Source organism: Mizuhopecten yessoensis, unplaced genomic scaffold (assembly GCF_002113885.1).
Source record: "Mizuhopecten yessoensis strain PY_sf001 unplaced genomic scaffold, ASM211388v2 scaffold3961, whole genome shotgun sequence".
Taxonomy (NCBI): Eukaryota; Metazoa; Mollusca; class Bivalvia; order Pectinida; family Pectinidae; genus Mizuhopecten; species Mizuhopecten yessoensis.
This window is the reverse complement of record NW_018405306.1, coordinates 726,455-745,814: the sequence shown is the minus strand read 5'-3', so window position 1 is coordinate 745,814 and position 19,360 is coordinate 726,455. Positions and strand designations below refer to the sequence as shown.

The following is a 19,360-nucleotide window of genomic DNA, read 5'->3' as shown; positions in this document are numbered from 1 at the left end:
CCCCCCCCCCCCCCCCCCCCCCAAAAAAAAAGGCTTGGGAATAGGACAACCGGGTAATTGATGGCTGTGTTGACGAAACCTGGATATAAAGTACTTAACTGCAAGGTATTAGGTTACGACAGTGATACAAAACATTGCTGGCACGGGGTCATCCCGATTATATTACCTGTGTCCAAGTTCATGAGCTGCTATATGTATGGAGAGTGCATTATAAGGCTCTTGGTTGACGGAGGCAGAATAGGACAGACACACCCGGCTTAGGTACGCTATACCTGCAATGAAGCCGTGCACCCTTATTAAGAGTATATATAATAGCGCTAGTGACATGGTGACACATGTACAAACAAAAATATGTTTTTGTGTTGCACGTCAAATGGCATATGATAGAAACATTATCATTGTTTGTGAGGACATGTCATACCTACCGAAGGACGTACATTGTATAATAAATGAATTAACATTGTTCATAAGTAAATACCATACCAACAAACTCATTCCCATGGAACAAGACATGAGTGGTCATGACCGTTACGTGAGAAACATGAGTGAGCTACAAATTTATCTGTGCAAAATGAGATGAAGACACCTGTAGAATTATGCGGCACTTGATAACGCCTTAAGTAAAATTATACTATTTTTTTTTTAATTTACTGTATGTAAAACATAAACAATCATTACGTCAAGGTCGAATATATGAGTGCGGTACTTCTTTCATCTACAAGATGGGGTTTTTGGTGAAAATATAATAAAATGCTATATTGAGTTGTTGTTTTATCTTCACTATTCGGCAGTAAACGGGCTTTTTTCATTTTGTGTCTATTAATTTATTTTTACGGGAGATGATAATTTATTTCATAAATATTCGCTCGGTTTTCAATTGCGAGCTATCATTGGCGACCGCAAACATAGCGAAATCGGTCCTCCGCCAATTTTACCAAGCTATACACTATTATACAGTTTATTACTATACCACAACACGAATCAAAACTTTTGAAATTCACACGCATCAAAATATTCTCATTAATCCGAAATTATCAAATTTATGCATTAATTATTTTATTAAATGTTATAAATTTAAAGCCAAAATTCAACACAAAAAAAACATTATGTACCTATGTACCATTGTAAGAATATGATGAGTCCCGAATGGATGAAATGTCCACACATATCATGAAATAGCTGAGTACATATCACTGATGAGTCCCGAATGGATCAAATGGCCATACATATCATGAAATGTTTGAGAACATATCACTGATGAGTCCCGAATGGATCAAATGGCCACACATATAAAAAAAATGGTTGTGTACATATCACTGATGAGTCCCGAATGGATGAAATGGCCACAAATATCATGAAATTGTTGAGTAAATATCACTGATGAGTCCCGAATGGATCAAATGGCCATACATATCATGAAATGTTTGAGAACATATCAATGACGAGTCCCGAATGGATCAAATGGCCACACATATTATGAAATGGTTGAGTAAACCTCTGTATAACTAACATACGGTTATCATTAAGTTATGCTTCAGATTAATTAATTTTCGACCATTTGTATACGCGATGTGACTGATAACAGATGTATACTATGTTTTTAGTGTTTTAGAGATATCAGAACTCGATATCGAACTCATTTCATGAATCGTTTTGAAAACATATATCGCCAATGTTTTGCATTCAGACATACTGTGACATGTGGAATGGCTCTTACCTATGGTGGATGTGTCTTTGTTAGAGAGAGCAAGATCATGTCTGTACAAAATAAAGGAATAACAAAATTAACGATTAGTATGCCAAATCTGATTGTTTACCAATCAAAATAAAAAAAACCAAATCTATCAATTAGTATATCATATGTGATTATTTACCATTTATAAATTGCATTTGATTTTTTTCCCCAAATGTACCTCATAAGAGGAATAAGAAATTATCAACTACATAAATAATCCGGATATCATTATCGCATTACAAAGAAACAATTGCATGCATATGTCTGTTAACTATATTCTGCATACGGTTATTTTCATTTTCTCACTTTATATCAAACAGTAGAGCGGAAAGACTATCATATCTGTACACATTTGCAGATTTATCTCAATATTACCATAGCTGTTCCATCACCTTACTCGTGCATTATGTTCTGATGATAGTAAAAGAAACATTTCTGGCTATTTTGTATGTTATTTGTTTGGGCAAGGTATTGATAAATATTTTAACACGCATCGTTTTGTGGCTTACAGACAGTCACTTACTCAGGTGATATATTACTCTTACTACGCACTATTTATGCGACCATATCTCGCGAACAGCATCTAAACACAAAATATGTTTCATGGCAAACAAAGATAAGCGTATAAAGAAAATTACCCAAGTTTACAGTATGTCGCAATATACTTAATCTCACAAAGAGTCGATTTGAAATCAAAAATAGCTAAAATAAGTTCCTAATTAGTCCCACTAATGTGAGACTGTTGAATTTGGGTATCAAAAATGGACAAGATGGGCGTGGAATTACGAGTGGTGACAGCCACGAGCTTATTCCTGCCCATCGAGTTCAGTTCAGATACCACAATTAAAACAAAGTTAATCACATTTACAAGTTTAAATTCTCGCGAATAAGACAATAAGTGTTTGCGACCGCCTGGAGGTCTTCACTATTGAACCCAAACTATGTTTTAATTACCCCGTAAACAAGGCTGCATGATCATGTGGAGGAAGTGACGCTGTCTGTGAGTTGATCCACTTGGCGAAATCCTCCAAACTTTTCCCGTCATACACTGCGTCGGCAGTGAGTTTGTTATTCTCAGTCCAAGGAGACTCAGATTTATCCTAAGGAAAAATTTAACAACAATTAATGCAATGGTAAAATATCTAAAAGTGCCCATCTTCCAAGCTGTGATAAAACGAACAGGTAATTGACGTCATGCAAGCATTGATATTAATAATGCATAGCCCATGCCGTACTTTCAAACAATCAGTGAAATATCATAATGTTATACATATTTGCATGATTAATGTCAATACACAATTAATAAATTATTAAATTATTAATCATTTTGTAGCATGGTCGATTAAGGTAATCATCTAATGTATAAGATGCATAGTTTGAGATGGTTTTGATACAAATGTACCTCTGTTTAATTCGAGGTCATATATCTACATAGTATAAATAGCTGGGATATTCAGAATTACGTTAACAAAACTTTTTGTAGTCATTGCATTTTGGTGATATCGACCCTAATAAGCTATCCTAGCGTATTTAAAGCTGAATATAACGCACAAAAGGGTTAATTTGTTTTATAGACATGCATAAATAGCATGCCAAAAATGGTATACGCTGTATCATACAGCTGTTTCGTCCTTCTAGAACTCATCGGTGATGCTAGGGGCCAAAACCAAAATGTTCTAAACTACTGTTGAAACAGCGGTACAGGTGCGTAAGACATTTAATCATGAATTCAAAAAATAGAGAAGTACTCGTTAATTCCAAATTTGATAATCCGTATAGTTATAAGAAATATCATGACATCATCAACAAACAAAAATAACAAATCGGACACAAGTTATTTTATGTATCAATAAAGTGTCGTTACATGTATATTACATCAAACGTATACTTACGGTTGCAATGACGAAGCCTGCCAAGGTCACTCGGAGGTCACCTTGTGATGTTTGGGCTGACTGGAACCTCACATCTATCTAAAATCACACAAGAAATGTTCAACCTTAATGCTTTTATGGACTTTATGAGTGAGTGGTCAGTAAATGATGTATTGAAAATACAACAAAAAATTCAAATCGAATATAATAATACCGTTAAAACCACTTCGTCATTTTAATATCTTTACTGTATGCCCGGAAACTTTCGGCAAGTAAAATATTCGCCCTTCATTTGTACATCCGTTACTTATACCGTCAATTCAAATTCATCAATTTAATATCTTTACTGAATACCCGGAAACTTTCGGCAAGTAAAATATTCGCCCTCCATTTGTAACATCCATATTCATCCATCGTTAATGTCGCCATTAAAGTGTTATAACTATATAGGGGTTGTTGCTTACTTAAATTCACTGTTTTGATAAATTCGCCCTCATTGCTAAGAGCGAAAAGGCGAAAACTTCCCGTGTATACATTCATACAGTAATATTGGCAAAGAAGTAATAACGACAGTGAAGACAAAGAAATGTGTCAAATTTTCAGGGCGACCTGCCCCTTTATCAAGACAGGAACATGAAAATGTGCATGTCACAACATAAAACAGAGAAAAACAGTCACCATGAAACAACTATACAATAAAAAATACATTAACAGAAGTTACTTTTAAAAACAATGGCTGTTGAAATTGCATATCCCTCGGTTAGCCTATAACCGAAGGCTAATTATAGTAAATAATTCATCTTGAATATGTGAGATCAAGTGAATTTTATACAGAAATATATTTATATTATGTAAAGCATTTGACTTCAATCTACCCTAGGTTAAAGAGACCCACTTATTGTCCATAATCTAGAGGTCTTGACAAATTATTTTCCTTTCAGTTTGTTATAAAATAAAAATAAATCTCCTCTGTATTCAATATAGGTTGTGGGTTGTTTTTGACAGTAAGAACATTTAGAAATTATTTCTTGTAATGTAGCAGAAGTATTAACATAGAACTAGTATAACCAACGGCGCAGTAGACATCAAGAGATCAAATCCCTTTTTGCAGAGGTGAATTCGTGAAGACAATAAATAAGAAATAAGGATATTTTATCATATTTCAATTCTTTGCTATAGTAAATAGCTAAATTTCTTAAAGTCATAAGAAAATCGAAAGAAATGGTAACTCTCTTTCATTGGAGATACAACACCGTGCGCAGGAACGCTCTACCTCATGTATGTAGTTCAAAAGACACATTTTTAACTAAAAAATGTTCAGAATTTTCAAAATGGCCAGGTATTATGTTCATCAAAAGTTGCGTTTGAGTGTTTTGTTTTTAGCAAGGATCCTGAAAAGTTTATAAGCGGATCCTTTCCTTGAGATGTTATCAGTGTTATCGTACATATGAATTTGAAACAAATTCCGTTTTTCTTTTAGAAATTACGTTTTACGTGCACTTGATGTTGATGAAATTCGGAATCATATGAATTAATATTAGATTTGTTAATATCAATGTGTAATGAAAGGGTACAATTTACTTTAAAACTATCCCTGTACGGTCTTCGTTACACTGCTGCGACTCAGGCACGACACTGTTGAAATATATTACCCAATTCATACCACAATGACATCGTTTTATGTTTTAAGTAGCTAGTTTCAAGTTTCATTGTTATGTATATTAAACATATTTCTGTATTTACTCTAATAAGGCCGGAATTCATGAAACCGTTCCCGTGCACGAACTTCAATTCTCTACTCCCGCCCATTTTCGTGTTCCGGTGAAAATAGAAAAGGACAAGTTGTTGATGATTTGAAAGAATTTGAAGCGACTTTAATACGAAAACCGTTATAAGTGTTGACACTCGTATTTTTTCACCGTGTCTAATGGTTTAGGCACCGAAAAGAAAGTTCGTTCGAACAAAGTATCCATGCTTGCGCAAGAGAACGGTTTCATGAATTTTTGCCAAGGTCATCTCATCAAAACTTTCTAATATACAAAATGCGTAAACATTTTCCAGGTAATAGTTATGGCGAATAATAGTTTATTAAAAAGTTTGCGCTTGATAGTATTAACATAAATATGAATGTCTCATATTACGTGATGATAAATATTCACAATGTCTCTTTAAAAGAGGCCGCCGTAGCCTAATGGTAAAGGCGTCTGACTGTCTACGATCACTAGTCTTTCAACACTGGATCGCGGGTTGGAAGCCTACGTAGGGCAGTCAACAGGCACTGTCCGCAGGTCGGTGGTTTTTCTCCGGTTAGTCCGATTTTCTTCCACCACCTAACCCTGACACGTCCTTAAATGAGCATAGCTGTTAATAGACCGTCAATCACAAACAAACCAATAAACCAACATTCTCGAAATACATACCCCATTGGTGACAAACAGGTAGTACTGGACCAGGGAGTTGACTGCGTTATTGTAGCGCTCGTCGTCTGTGTTACCTAAGGCAACCTGGTGCCATCTGGAATGCAATGTAATGGTGTATGTTTAATTGCAGGTGGCTGGTCATTAAGACCCCGCGTGCTAACATCCGGGCCAACAAGAGTGATCAATATAAGTTGAAATAAATTGTTTCATAATTGTTTATATCTATATTATATTTCATATAGTGTAGGTCGTCAACATCCAGTTAGATACTGCAAGTGTCTTTCTTTTTTTACTTCGAATAAGATAAAAGATCATGTAACGTTTTCCAATTTTCTGTTGGTGTATTTTCTTGGTATATGATGAGTAAAGGGTATACTGTCAATCCTGTTTTTATCAGTATGCTTCATACCAGCGATTAGTAAATATATAGAGAATAATACTTGCCTTTTTCCATATCACACCCAGTATTCGGCCCGAGGGCTGATATTGGTCGAGGGTTGATACTGGGTGTGATATGGAAAAAGGCATGTTTTGTTCTGTTTATTACATACTTACATAGAAGCTACTATCTTATTATCTATTATTTTTTGAAATATCGAAAAACGTAAAAAATCAAAACGGGGTGTGATACGTCCCGAATGGAGTCCCGAATATGATATTGATACGGGTTTTGGGGTGTGATACGGCGGGGCTGATACGGATTTTGGGGTGTGATACGGCGAGGGCTGATATGGGTTAGAGCAATTGTGTCGTATCGTATATACAAAAACCCCGTATATATTAATAAGTATATAATAAATCAAGATATACTCAACTCAACAATAGCAAATGTAGTAAAGCAGCGAAATAATGCCTAACATTTCATATACAACTTCATCTTACCACCAACTTTTCAACGTACTCTTATGCAGTTTTTCTTTTTAATTTCTGTTTATATACTCCTCGATGTATGTTAAACCCCTTTATATTTAAATACTTTCCGTGGACAGGTCAGCAGTGTTATAATGTGTTCTTTACTTATATATAGCTCTTGTTCTGAAACACCTGAATAAATCTTCGTAAAAAAACAGAAATTGCGATCTTTTGTCAATGTAAAATCAAAAATAAACATCTCACGGGAACATATATGTGCAACATAAACAAATGCGTTGATACCTACTTGTAGAAGTTGGCGTAGTCAAGCACGACCAGATATTCGACGTACTTCTGTGCAATCTTACGTCGATGTCGCTCAGAAGGTGTCCAGTCATCTGTAAGATCAGGATATAAGACCCACCTTTTTACGACTGCAGTTTAGGCTCTGTTTCGCTTACGTCATCTGCACGCAACCCTATATATCTGTATATCTTTATATCTATATGCCTTTGATGATAAATGTATATTTACCTGATGTAAAAGGCTGTTTTGTGTGCCTTTTTATTTACTATATTTGTAACTGTCACTGTATGAACACTAGTCTTCATGTGCTGAAAAGCGCCCTAGAGTAATTTTGCAAATTATATATGGCGCTATACGTATGTTATATATTATTATTATTTATGATTATCATTAAGAAAACAACATATTGTGGTGATATCATGCTCATAATAAATCATCTGACAACATGTACTTCAGTAACTATTTCAATATTAAATGATAATCGAAAAAATCTGTTTTAAACATCATTTTTCCGTAGATTAATGATCTTTGCACATATTGTAGATATAGGGTTCTGCTCTTACTTAAAGGAACGCCTTTGTCATCATTTGAAATGAAATACAAATTTATAAATGAGTTATCTGCTGTTTCCTAAACTTTTTAACGTGTAATGCCAAGGGATTATAGGTACATTTAACCAGTTTCTGTATTTTTTTTATGTTTTAGAATGCATTTTATATGTATTTTTATTCTTTCGACTTTTAGTAAGGTTAGGCTGATTAAGTTGATTTAAAACTTTATTTTCTTACTAGAACCTATGTTGACCATGACCATGTCATCTGGCATAATCATCATTTCAAGATGTGTAAATAACGTATGTTACATGTACAGTAGATAAATAAATAGACGGGCGACAATTTACCGCACGTGACTTTCACTTACCACTGTTGCGTTTATGTGACAAACACCTATCCGTATTCTAAAAGAGTAGGGAATGTAAGGTTACATAATTACAAAATCAATCCAAAGAGTTTAATTGGCACATTCATTATTTCACGAATTTCGCGAAAATAAAAATTGCTGAGAAATTAAATCTTTGTGAATTATATCATCATGAGAGAGCTTGGCAGACTTCGGCGTTGGGAGAGAATACGTAAGCCAGCTATAGTCCCTCACTGCAAGTTATCGTAAGAGACGACTCAAGTGCCCCCCTTTCCCAACAGAATTGAGGGTTGTCGCCTGTGCCTTTGATTAAGGGGACATTTTTAGCAACCAATATTGATCTCATGCCCCATTGCAATACTTTGGATCCCCAAAAAATGTATTAGCTTTCCTTTTTTCTTCTTTTTTTGTGTGTTTTTTTTTTTTGGAAAGAGCCTAGTAAGTTGTAAGAACGTGTGCCCAATCCCTTTTGACTATATAATGTCAATAATTTATGTTTTAATGATTGACTCGATCTATTCGATGGTGTCGCCCTAAGCACCCGTCTATATATGGCTAAATTCCCATAGCCGTTGCAAAGACCTTAAATCGCATACAGACAAACGGAATGCATCCAAAACGCAATTATTCTCGATTTGTTGCTATTATTGATTAATATTTCTTTGATCAGTAACTGGTGTCCAGACATACACTCACCCCATGTCGATTGTCTTTTATTTCGTTGATTTTGAAACTGAAAAAGCAAACATGGAATTATTAGATATAACTTCCGATCTTATACTAGAAATATAGTAGGGAGAATCAATCAGACCGAATACACAAACGTTGAAAACAATCGATTATATAGTACGACATCCACCTTAGAAGAAAGTTGTTGTATTACACCATAGCCTTATGTGTAGTATCAATGTTAAACGTTACACAGAAACAATGTGCTATTCAGCGTACATTGTTTATGTATAAAGTTAAAATTTGATATTACATATTTCCAAACTGATGAATCTTAAGCTTATTGAACCCTTATATGTTAAGTATGATAATTCTGAGAAGTTAATAGATTTGGAATGCAATTCTCGGTATGTTTTTTTTAGTTTTTGTTTTGCAATTATAGGGAACATTCAATCTGCCTTATTTATCCATCCTAGCTCGTTTAGCCTGCTTTACTCCATTGCATAATCGTAGGAGGAAACCCTGATAGGGCCCTGCAGATTAAGGGATCTCGTTCTTCTTGTCCCTCTGTTACTGTAGGTATGTACAAGCCCTGTGATTGGCAGGATTCAATTTGGGGTAAGGGTTTTGTATCTTCCTCTTATATACCGGGAAATTTTCGCCCTGTCAAACTTTTGCCCTTCGCCGAAGAAGTCAATTTCCGACCATAGTAAATTTCGCCCTTCACATTTGCTGACTATGTTTATAATTTTGTTTACTTGCATTTCCTGCAATGATACATTCGCCTTCATTACGGAGAACGAAAAAAGGCGAAATCAAACAGCAGCAAAAATGTCTCGGCATTCTGTATTAGGAACACTACAGACGCCTATTCCGTGTTTGCGTATTGCAGAGTTATCTTCTCTTGGGAGCAGGTATTGAATGTTACGTCACTTGTTTGTGAGAGTTATAACGTCATCAATTTTTGAGAAAACGACGTAATTTTCTCGCACAAACCAATGACGTAACAATCAATACCTGCTCTCAAGAGAAGATAACTATGCATTACGCAAAGACGGAATATCGATATGCATAAATTGGACCTCTTGGGTTATTATCTATTCCATGTTATTCATCCAATGTGTCTTCTGGATTAGGCTAATTTTCTTGGAAGTCCACAGGACTAGTTGAATAGAGTATTTGCTAGTCCTGCGTCAATGTCATTAGTCCTTACTGAAATCTACTAGTCCCGGAGGTAGTGTCGAACCCTTAGACAGGACAAACTACGTCAATGTCACTAGTCCTTACTGAAATCTACTAGTCTCGGACTAGTGGACTAGTGGTAGTGTCGAACCCTGTGACAGGACAAACTACGTCAATTTCACTAGACCTAACTGAAAGCTACTAGTCTCGGACTAGTCGACTAGTGGTAGTGTCGTAACCCTGTGACAGGACAAACTACGTCGATTTCACTAGCCCTTACTGAAAGCTACTAGTCTCGGACTAGTGGACTAGTGGTAGTGTCGAACCCTTAGACAGGACAAACTACGTCAATTTCACTAGTCCTTACTGAAAGCTACTAGTCTCGGACTAGTGGACTAGTGGTAGTGTCGTAACCCTGTGACAGGACAAACTACGTCGATTTCACTAGACCTAACTGAAAGCTACTAGTCTCGGACTAGTGGACTAGTGGTAGTGTCGTAACCCTGTGACAGGACAAACTACGTCGATTTCACTAGCCCTTACTGAAAGCTACTAGTCTCGGACTAGTGGACTAGGGGTAGTGTCGAACCCTGTGACAGGACAAACTACGTCAATTTCACTAGACCTAACTGAAAGCTACTAGTCTCGGACTAGTGGACTTGTGGTAGTGTCGAATCCTGTGACAGGACAAACTACGTCAATGTCACTAGTCCTTACTGAAAGCTACTAGTCTCGGACTAGTGGACTAGTGGTAGTGTCGAACCCTGTGACAGGACAAACTACGTCGATTTCACAAGTCCTTACTGAAAGCTACTAGTCTCGGACTTAGTGGACTAGTGGAAGGGTCGTAACCCTGTGACAGGACAAACTACGTCGATTTCAATAGCCCCTACTGAAAGCTACTAGTCTCGGACTAGTGGACTAGGGGTAGTGTCGAACCCTGTGACAGGACAAACTACGTCGATTTCACTAGACCTAACTGAAAGCTACTAGTCTCGGACTAGTCGATTAGTGCTAGTGTCGTAACCCTGTGACAGGACAAACTACGTCAATGTCACTAGCCCTTACTGAAATCTACTAGTCTCGGACTAGTGGACAAGTGGTAGTGTCGTAAACCTGTGACAGGACAAACTACGTCAATGTCATTAGTCCTTACTGAAATCTACTAGTCTCGCACTAGTGGACTAGTGGTAGTGTCGAACCCTGTGACAGGACAAACTACGTCAATGTAACTAGCCCTTACTGAAAGCTACTAGTCTCGGAGTAGTGGACTAGTGGTAGTGTCGAACCCTGTGACAAGACAAACTACGTCAATTTCACTCGTCCTTACTGAAAGCTACTAGTCTCGGACTAGTGGACTAGTGGTAGTGTCGAACCCTGTGACAGGACAAACAACGTCAATTTCACTAGTCCTTACTGAAAGCTACTAGTCTCGGACTTAGTGGACTAGTGGTAGTGTCGTAACCCTGTGACAGGACAAACTACGTCAATGTCACGAGTCCTTACTGAAAGCTATTAGTCTCGGACTAGTGGACTAGTGGTAGTGTCGTAACCCTATGACAGGACAAACTACGTCAATGTCACTAGTCCTAACTGAAAGCTACTAGTCCCGGACTAGTGGACTAGTGGTAGTGTTGAACCCTTAGACATGACAAACTACGTCAATGTCACTAGTCCTTACTGAAAGCTACTAGTCCCGGACTAGTGGACTAGTGGTAGTGTCGAACCCTTAGACATGACAAACTACGTCAATGTCACTAGTCCTTACTGAAAGCTACTAGTCTCGGACTAGTGGACTAGTGGTAGTGTCGTAACCCTATGACAGGACAAACTACGTCAATGTCACTAGTCCTAACTGAAATCTACTAGTCTAGGACTAGTGGTCTAGTGGTAGTGTCGAACCCTGTGACAGGACAAACTACGTCAATGTGACAGTATGAAATACGCGTGTTTCAACGACAGTCCAGTCAAACAGATATCAAGAGGTATCACAATCAAATTGATGTAACAGGTCAATTATAGCGAACTGAATAATTTTAAAGAATCACAAAATGTTCTCACTTTGCTCTGTTTCGTGATATTTTTTGCGTCTGTCGTTTTTACAAACTTCAATATCTCAACAAATGTTGTTTATATTGTATGCTATCAACAAAACAAAGATCCTCGAGTAGCAATATTGATAAAGTATTTACAGTGTATTGAATATTTGTATTTTAAGTACAAGTACGGATGTGTCCTCCGCCATATTGAACATTGAAATATGATTCTTGTGTAATGGATACGTTTAACCTATATGCTGTATTGTTTTGAAATTTAAAAAAAAAAAGGAAAATTGAAAAGGTATTGGCCTTACCGAATGCAGATCCACCATCGGTATGGAGTAGGGCTCCTCTCCCAGACGAAGGATTGGAAAGGGGTCAAGGGGATTATCGGTGGAGGTCATCTGGTCGTCTAATGGAGTATGACGTAGTGACAAAATACCATATATTGTAAATTATGTTTATTTAGAATTATTGCTGTACCTGCACAAAGCACAGATTATATGTGAGTGTGTGCTATGCTAACCTGCATTTTCAGTGCATGAATTAAAGTAATATAACGGCAAGCAATGACTGTTTTATAGGTCATGCGCAGACTAATAATGCGCAGGACGAATAACCATACGTATCTAATCAATTATTTCCTTTAGTGATTTGAACTTTGTTCGTGAATTATATCACTTATTCAACGGACAATAATTATTAAATATCCATGAGTAACCGCTTTTCATGTTATGCTTGATAAATTTATATATATATATGATTGGTTGAGATGCACAAATGACAATCGTGACATCATAATGAGAAATATGGAATTGACGTCATACCCTGTAAGGCAATGAATGTTTAAATGATTTACCAACTTATTTCACAATATTTGTGTTCGTTGTATTATATTGACATTAGTTATTCGAAATATGACAAAAAAACACCGATTAGATTAATTCTATGCTGTAATTAATAGCGAATATAAATTAAATAAAAACAAATATTGAATTAAAAGATTAAAAAATAAATAAAAAAAAAAATTAAGATCAACACAAATCAACGACACCACTTTTATGAAAATATGGAGTGAAGATGTTGTAGAGTTGTTTAATGACGGTTTAGTGAAAGATTGAATCGCTTATTTATTCATTATTTTTATCTATTTTTCTGTCTAGGATTTCATTTTATTTTTATTACCAATACATGTTTAAGCTGTAACTTTTAGACATCTTAATGCAATCTTATTACGAATGGGTCACATACAAAAATGGAAATTGGTGAGTTATCTATATCTGTATGATTTACATAAGATAAAAAGCATTAGCGCGTTACTCTCATATCTGGTCGTTGTGTCAAGACATCAATTTCTCCCACACTTCACATATGCATTCCTATTTTGCTTTAAAAAGGATAAACCTTTTCCCACATAACGTCATGCTATCACAATTGGTACAATTTTGACAGTTTTTTGGGATATTTAAAACATCTGGAATGTTTCCTGATTCTTGACGAAGTCTATCCATGGGAGATCATTTTCAGGAAAAGTTTGGATCCTAAATGCTTTGTTTTTAAAAATAGAACGCAAACTCGGACTGATATTTCATCGGTTTTTCGGATACGATTAGGATCCATATTGGTACACCATGTGACTATGAAACTTGTTTTTATTTCTACTAGCTGATGTGCCGATCGCAACAATGTATTTTGCATTTATGAATATCGTACTGAACTACAATTATATTTATATATATACAAACACATGTTCTGACATGCTTACATTGAAGTCGTCAAGTACTATCAAAATGTCGATAAATACAAAACTATTTGATGGGAATGCTGATATATATATATCTATTGTTATACCATCACAGGAACTTTTCTAACCAAAAGAACCTGACCAATCACTAGGCTGATACTTGTCATTTGAAGATTTACAAAGGAGCGACGCCAACTTCAAAGCCAGTGAGTTTTACCGTTACGTGACCGCGAGATTCTTTTGATGTACATCAAAAGATCAAGCTAGTTTTCCAAAAGGTGGCACACACTGAGCCTTCTATTTTGCTATGACATATTCCAGGGATGAATAAAGCGAAAACGAGCGTAACCCCTGGAGTATCGAGGGTGGCTTTCATGTAATCTGTCTTTCCTATCTACATTCTCTATCCAATGGTGTTTCCCTAGACACCTGTCCTCATATGACCCTAGCTGATGCAAGAACTTTAAACCCTCAAATAAAGAAACCTACCTAGAAAACACAGCTCACATGTTCTACTATTCTCAAAACGTCATCACCGCGTCATCATCGCGTCATCACTAAGTAGCGTAACGACGGTCGCTTCGTCTCGCATCTGATGCGCTCTTGATAATAACGCAGTGGAATGATTTCAAGACTGCAACTACTTTTATGGTAGGAAAGCGTAGGAGAAAAAATAAGCAATCACTCTGTAAGATTCAGACAGAGGACTCTTAACCCTCGGGATATGATTTTTGAAATTCAGCCCTCAGAAAAGCCTTCTGCTAATCTTTAACAATCTTACCCTCGGGTGAGATTTCTCTGTCTACGTTGTACAGAAGTGATTGATTCTATTAATTACAACTAAAACAACTGTTGAACAGACTTTTATCAGGCTTCTAAAGTTAAGGGGACGTAACCCATGATATCTGGTCAAAAAGCTAGATATGGTCCAATAGTATGTTTACCTTGTATCACGATGATGTCGTTGAAAAATGAACCAATCTGTATATCCGGGTTCAGCAAGGTGACTTTGTGGTCCGCCACCAATTGGTCGGCGTCTACCGATGGTGCCGTGGTTGCTTGTGTGGTCGGCATCGTTTCCACGGTGTGAAGCGGCACACTGGACCGTTTCCGGCGATCGAATAAAGTCAGTGGCTCAATAGCGTACCACTCGGACCCGTGTTGGTAACTGGCATGCTGAGAGAAATAAACTTGTCGTGAGATATCATTTCTTACACTTTTTTATTCAGGGAGTTCCATATCGTTCCCACGTGGTCATAAATGGTTATTTTCTCTCACAACTTCCGGTTTGGGAATGGAATCCCGACCGCCTGCGTGGAAAGGCCAGTTGCTTAACGCGACATGCTACAATATGATATTATGTACATCCTATGAAAAAGATTTCCAAACCAATTCATGTTATAAAACTTATTGTTTTGACCTCTGTCTTGACCTGATTCAATCCATTCCTATAGTGTGTACGTAATATACATGTATTGGTTAAACTAAACTTATTACTGATCATGAAAGTAATTGGAATATTAAAGTGAGTTAAATCCTGTACACTTTGAAACAGAGACAACATATTTCTCTATGGATGTAGCAGCTATTCCGTCTTTTCGTATTGCAGAGTTATCTGCTCTTGATTGTTACGTCATTAGTTTGTGTGAGAAAATTACGTCGTTTTCTCAAAATATTATGACGTTACTCTCACAAACAAATGACGTAACAATCAATACCTGCTCACAAGAGCAAATAACTCTGCAAAACGAAAAGACTGAATATTTATTGGCTTTGGTTTCAAGTTATCCTAACCAAATTATTCGTTAACGACGAGTTACGCAGTAAACGACGGGTTCAAAACGAAGCTGATTTCAGTGATATTTATTTTTAAATATATTAATTAATAATCAGTTTAAATATATTTATTGTTTAATTGCCCCGCTCCACTCTGGATTTTCGTATATACAATAACCTCCCCTTAATTTTGTTGTGATATATAGTTATGATATAATGGTAGCACAGTTGTGCCAGTGCTTTTCCCTTGACAAGGTAGCTCAATCGATTGGAACGATATGGTTACAACCTTAACTTCAGGGTTCGAATCCTGGTCTATCCCCGCTTAACTTTTTACACTCAGAACTATTGTTGATAGTATTTTGTTTATTTCATCTTTATAATTTTTCATAAAAGTACCGCAATGAATAGTTTACTTTTCAGATGTGATTTATCAAATATACAGTCATGCTTCCTTTTTATTTTTATTTTTTGCAGTGGTGTTGGGATCATTGAAGTAACGTGCGGCAAACATGGTGGTTGTTTGACACCTGGGTCACAGCGTCTTGGTTATACTTAACAAACATCATGGTGGCTGTTTGACACCTGGGTCACAGCGTCTTGGTTATACTTAACAAACATCATGGTGGCTGTTTGACACCTGGGTCACAGCGTCTTGGTTATACTTAACAAACATCATGGTGGCTGTTTGACACCTGGGTCACAGCGTCTTGGTTATACTTAACAAACATCATGGTGGCTGTTTGACACCTGGGTCACAGCGTCTTGGTTATACTTAACAAACATCATGGTGGCTGTTTGACACCTGGGTCACAGCGTCTTGGTTATACTTAACAAACATCATGGTGGCTGTTTGACACCTGGGTCACAGCGTCTTGGTTATACTTAACAAACATCATGTTGGCTGTTTGACACCTGGGTCACAGCATCTTGGTTATACTTAACAAACATCATGGTGGTAATTTGACACCTGGGTCACAGCGTCTTGGTTATACTTAACAAACATCATGTTGGCTGTTTGACACCTGGGTCACAGCGTCTTGGTTATACTTAACAAACATCATGGTGGCTGTTTGACACCTGGGTCACAGCGTCTTGGTTATACTTAACAAACATCATGGTGGCTGTTTGACACCTGGGTCACAGCGTCTTGGTTATACTTAACAAACATCATGGTGGCTGTTTGACACCTGGGTCACAGCGTCTTGGTTATACTTAACAAACATCATGGTGGCTGTTTGACACCTGGGTCACAGCGTCTTGGTTATACTTAACAAACATCATGGTGGCTGTTTGACACCTGGGTCACAGCGTCTTGGTTATACTTAACAAACATCATGGTGGCTGTTTGACACCTGGGTCACAGCGTCTTGGTTATACTTAACAAACATCATGGTGGCTGTTTGACACCTGGGTCACAGCGTCTTGGTTATACTTAACAAACATCATGGTGGCTGTTTGACACCTGGGTCACAGCGTCTTGGTTATACTTAACAAACATCATGGTGGCTGTTTGACACCTGGGTCACAGCGTCTTGGTTATACTTAACAAACATCATGGTGGCTGTTTGACACCTGGGTCACAGCGTCTTGGTTATACTTAACAAACATCATGGTGGCTGTTTGACACCTGGGTCACAGCGTCTTGGTTATACTTAACAAACATCATGGTGGCTGTTTGACACCTGGGTCACAGCGTCTTGGTTATACTTAACAAACATCATGGTGGCTGTTTGACACCTGGGTCACAGCGTCTTGGTTATACTTAACAAACATCATGGTGGCTGTTTGACACCTGGGTCACAGCGTCTTGGTTATACTTAACAAACATCATGGTGGCTGTTTGACACCTGGGTCACAGCGTCTTGGTTATACTTAACAAACATCATGGTGGCTGTTTGACACCTGGGTCACAGCGTCTTGGTTATACTTAACAAACATCATGGTGGCTGTTTGACACCTGGGTCACAGCGTCTTGGTTATACTTAACAAACATCATGGTGGCTGTTTGACACCTGGGTCACAGCGTCTTGGTTATACTTAACAAACATCATGGTGGCTGTTTGACACCTGGGTCACAGCGTCTTGGTTATACTTAACAAACATCATGGTGGCTGTTTGACACCTGGGTCACAGCGTCTTGGTTATACTTAACAAACATCATGGTGGCTGTTTGACACCTGGGTCACAGCGTCTTGGTTATACTTAACAAACATCATGGTGGCTGTTTGACACCTGGGTCACAGCGTCTTGGTTATACTTAACAAACATCATGGTGGCTGTTTGACACCTGGGTCACAGCGTCTTGGTTATACTTAACAAACATCATGGTGGCTGTTTGACACCTGGGTCACAGCGTCTTGGTTATACTTAACAAACATCATGGTGGCTGTTTGACACCTGGGTCACAGCGTCTTGGTTATACTTAACAAACATCATGGTGGCTGTTTGACACCTGGGTCACAGCGTCTTGGTTATACTTAACAAACATCATGGTGGCTGTTTGACACCTGGGTCACAGCGTCTTGGTTATACTTAACAAGCATCATGGTGGCTGTTTGACACCTGGGTCACAGCGTCTTGGTTATACTTAACAAACGTCATGGTGGCTGTTTGGCACCTGGGTCACAGCGTCTAGGTTATACTTAACAAACATCATGGTGGTTGTTTGACACCTGGGTCACAGCATCTTTGTTATACTTAACAAACGTCATGGTGGCTTTTTGACACCTGGGTCACAGCGTCTTGTTTATACTTAACAAACATCATGGTGGCTGTTTGACACCTGGTTCACAGCGTCTTGGTTATACTTAACAAGCATCATGGTGGCTGTTTGACACCTGGGTCAACGCGTCTAGGTTATACTTAACAAACATCATGTTGACTGTTTGACACCTGGGTCACAGCGTCTTGTTTATACTTAACAAACATCATGTTTGCTGTTTGACACCTGGGTCACAGTGTCTTGGTTATACTTAACAAACGTCATGGTGGCTGTTTGACACCTGGTTCACAGCGTCTTGGTTATACTTAACAAACATCATGGAGGTTGTTTGACACCTGGGTCACAGCGACTTGGTTATACTTAACAAACATCATGTTGGCTGTCTGACACCTGGGTCACAGCATCTTGGTTATACTTAACAAACGTTATGGTGGCTGTTTGACACCTGGGTCACAACGTCTTGGTTATACTTAACAAACTTCATTGTGGCTGTTTGGCACCTGGGTCACAGCTTCTAGGTTATACTTAACAAACATCATGGAGGATGTTTGACACCTGGGTCACAGCGACAAGGTTATACTTAACAAACATCATGGAGGCTGTTTGACACCTGGGTCACAGTGTCTTGGTTATACTTAACAAACGTCATGGTGGCTGTTAGACACCTGGGTCACAGCGTCTTGTTTATACTTAACAAACATCATGTTGGCTGTTTGACCCCTGGGTCACAGCGTCTTGGTTATACTTAACAAACATCATGTAGGCTGTTTGACACCTGGGTCACAGCGTCTAGGTTATACTTAACAACATACGCTAATAAATCGACTCACCAGTTCAAATTTACTGATATCGTCAAAAGGGAATCGAAGCAAAGCCGAGGCACCCATTCCTAATCCCTGGTACAGTGCGAAGTTTCTCTGTATGGGAAAAAACACGATATCAACACACATAATTTTAAAAACCCTATTATCTATCTTACTATCAAGATATAATGAGAGAGAAACGCAGTTATGTTTAAAAACGGTTACTATTTTTGCTTAAATGTGTGCCAAAGGAACGTTATATGTAAAGGATTTTATCCTTTTGATGATAAAAACAGATATTAAAAACGCATAAAATG

General features: G+C 37.7%; 1 protein-coding gene across 1 annotated transcript in view; it reads right to left on the bottom strand.

Annotated features, from left to right (window-relative positions):
* Positions 1-19,360, bottom strand: part of LOC110448261 (serine-rich adhesin for platelets-like) — a 36,363-nt gene that overhangs the window by 8,105 nt on the left and 8,898 nt on the right. Inside the window, exons 3-12 of the mRNA XM_021494427.1 lie at positions 19,071-19,157; positions 14,684-14,915; positions 12,310-12,407; positions 8,802-8,838; positions 7,186-7,276; positions 6,027-6,120; positions 3,628-3,705; positions 2,690-2,835; positions 1,718-1,758; positions 167-272 (exon numbers count right to left, since the gene is read on the bottom strand). Coding sequence (XP_021350102.1) covers positions 167-272; positions 1,718-1,758; positions 2,690-2,835; positions 3,628-3,705; positions 6,027-6,120; positions 7,186-7,276; positions 8,802-8,838; positions 12,310-12,407; positions 14,684-14,915; positions 19,071-19,157 — 1,010 coding nt within the window. The remainder of the gene's footprint in view (positions 1-166; positions 273-1,717; positions 1,759-2,689; positions 2,836-3,627; positions 3,706-6,026; positions 6,121-7,185; positions 7,277-8,801; positions 8,839-12,309; positions 12,408-14,683; positions 14,916-19,070; positions 19,158-19,360) is intronic.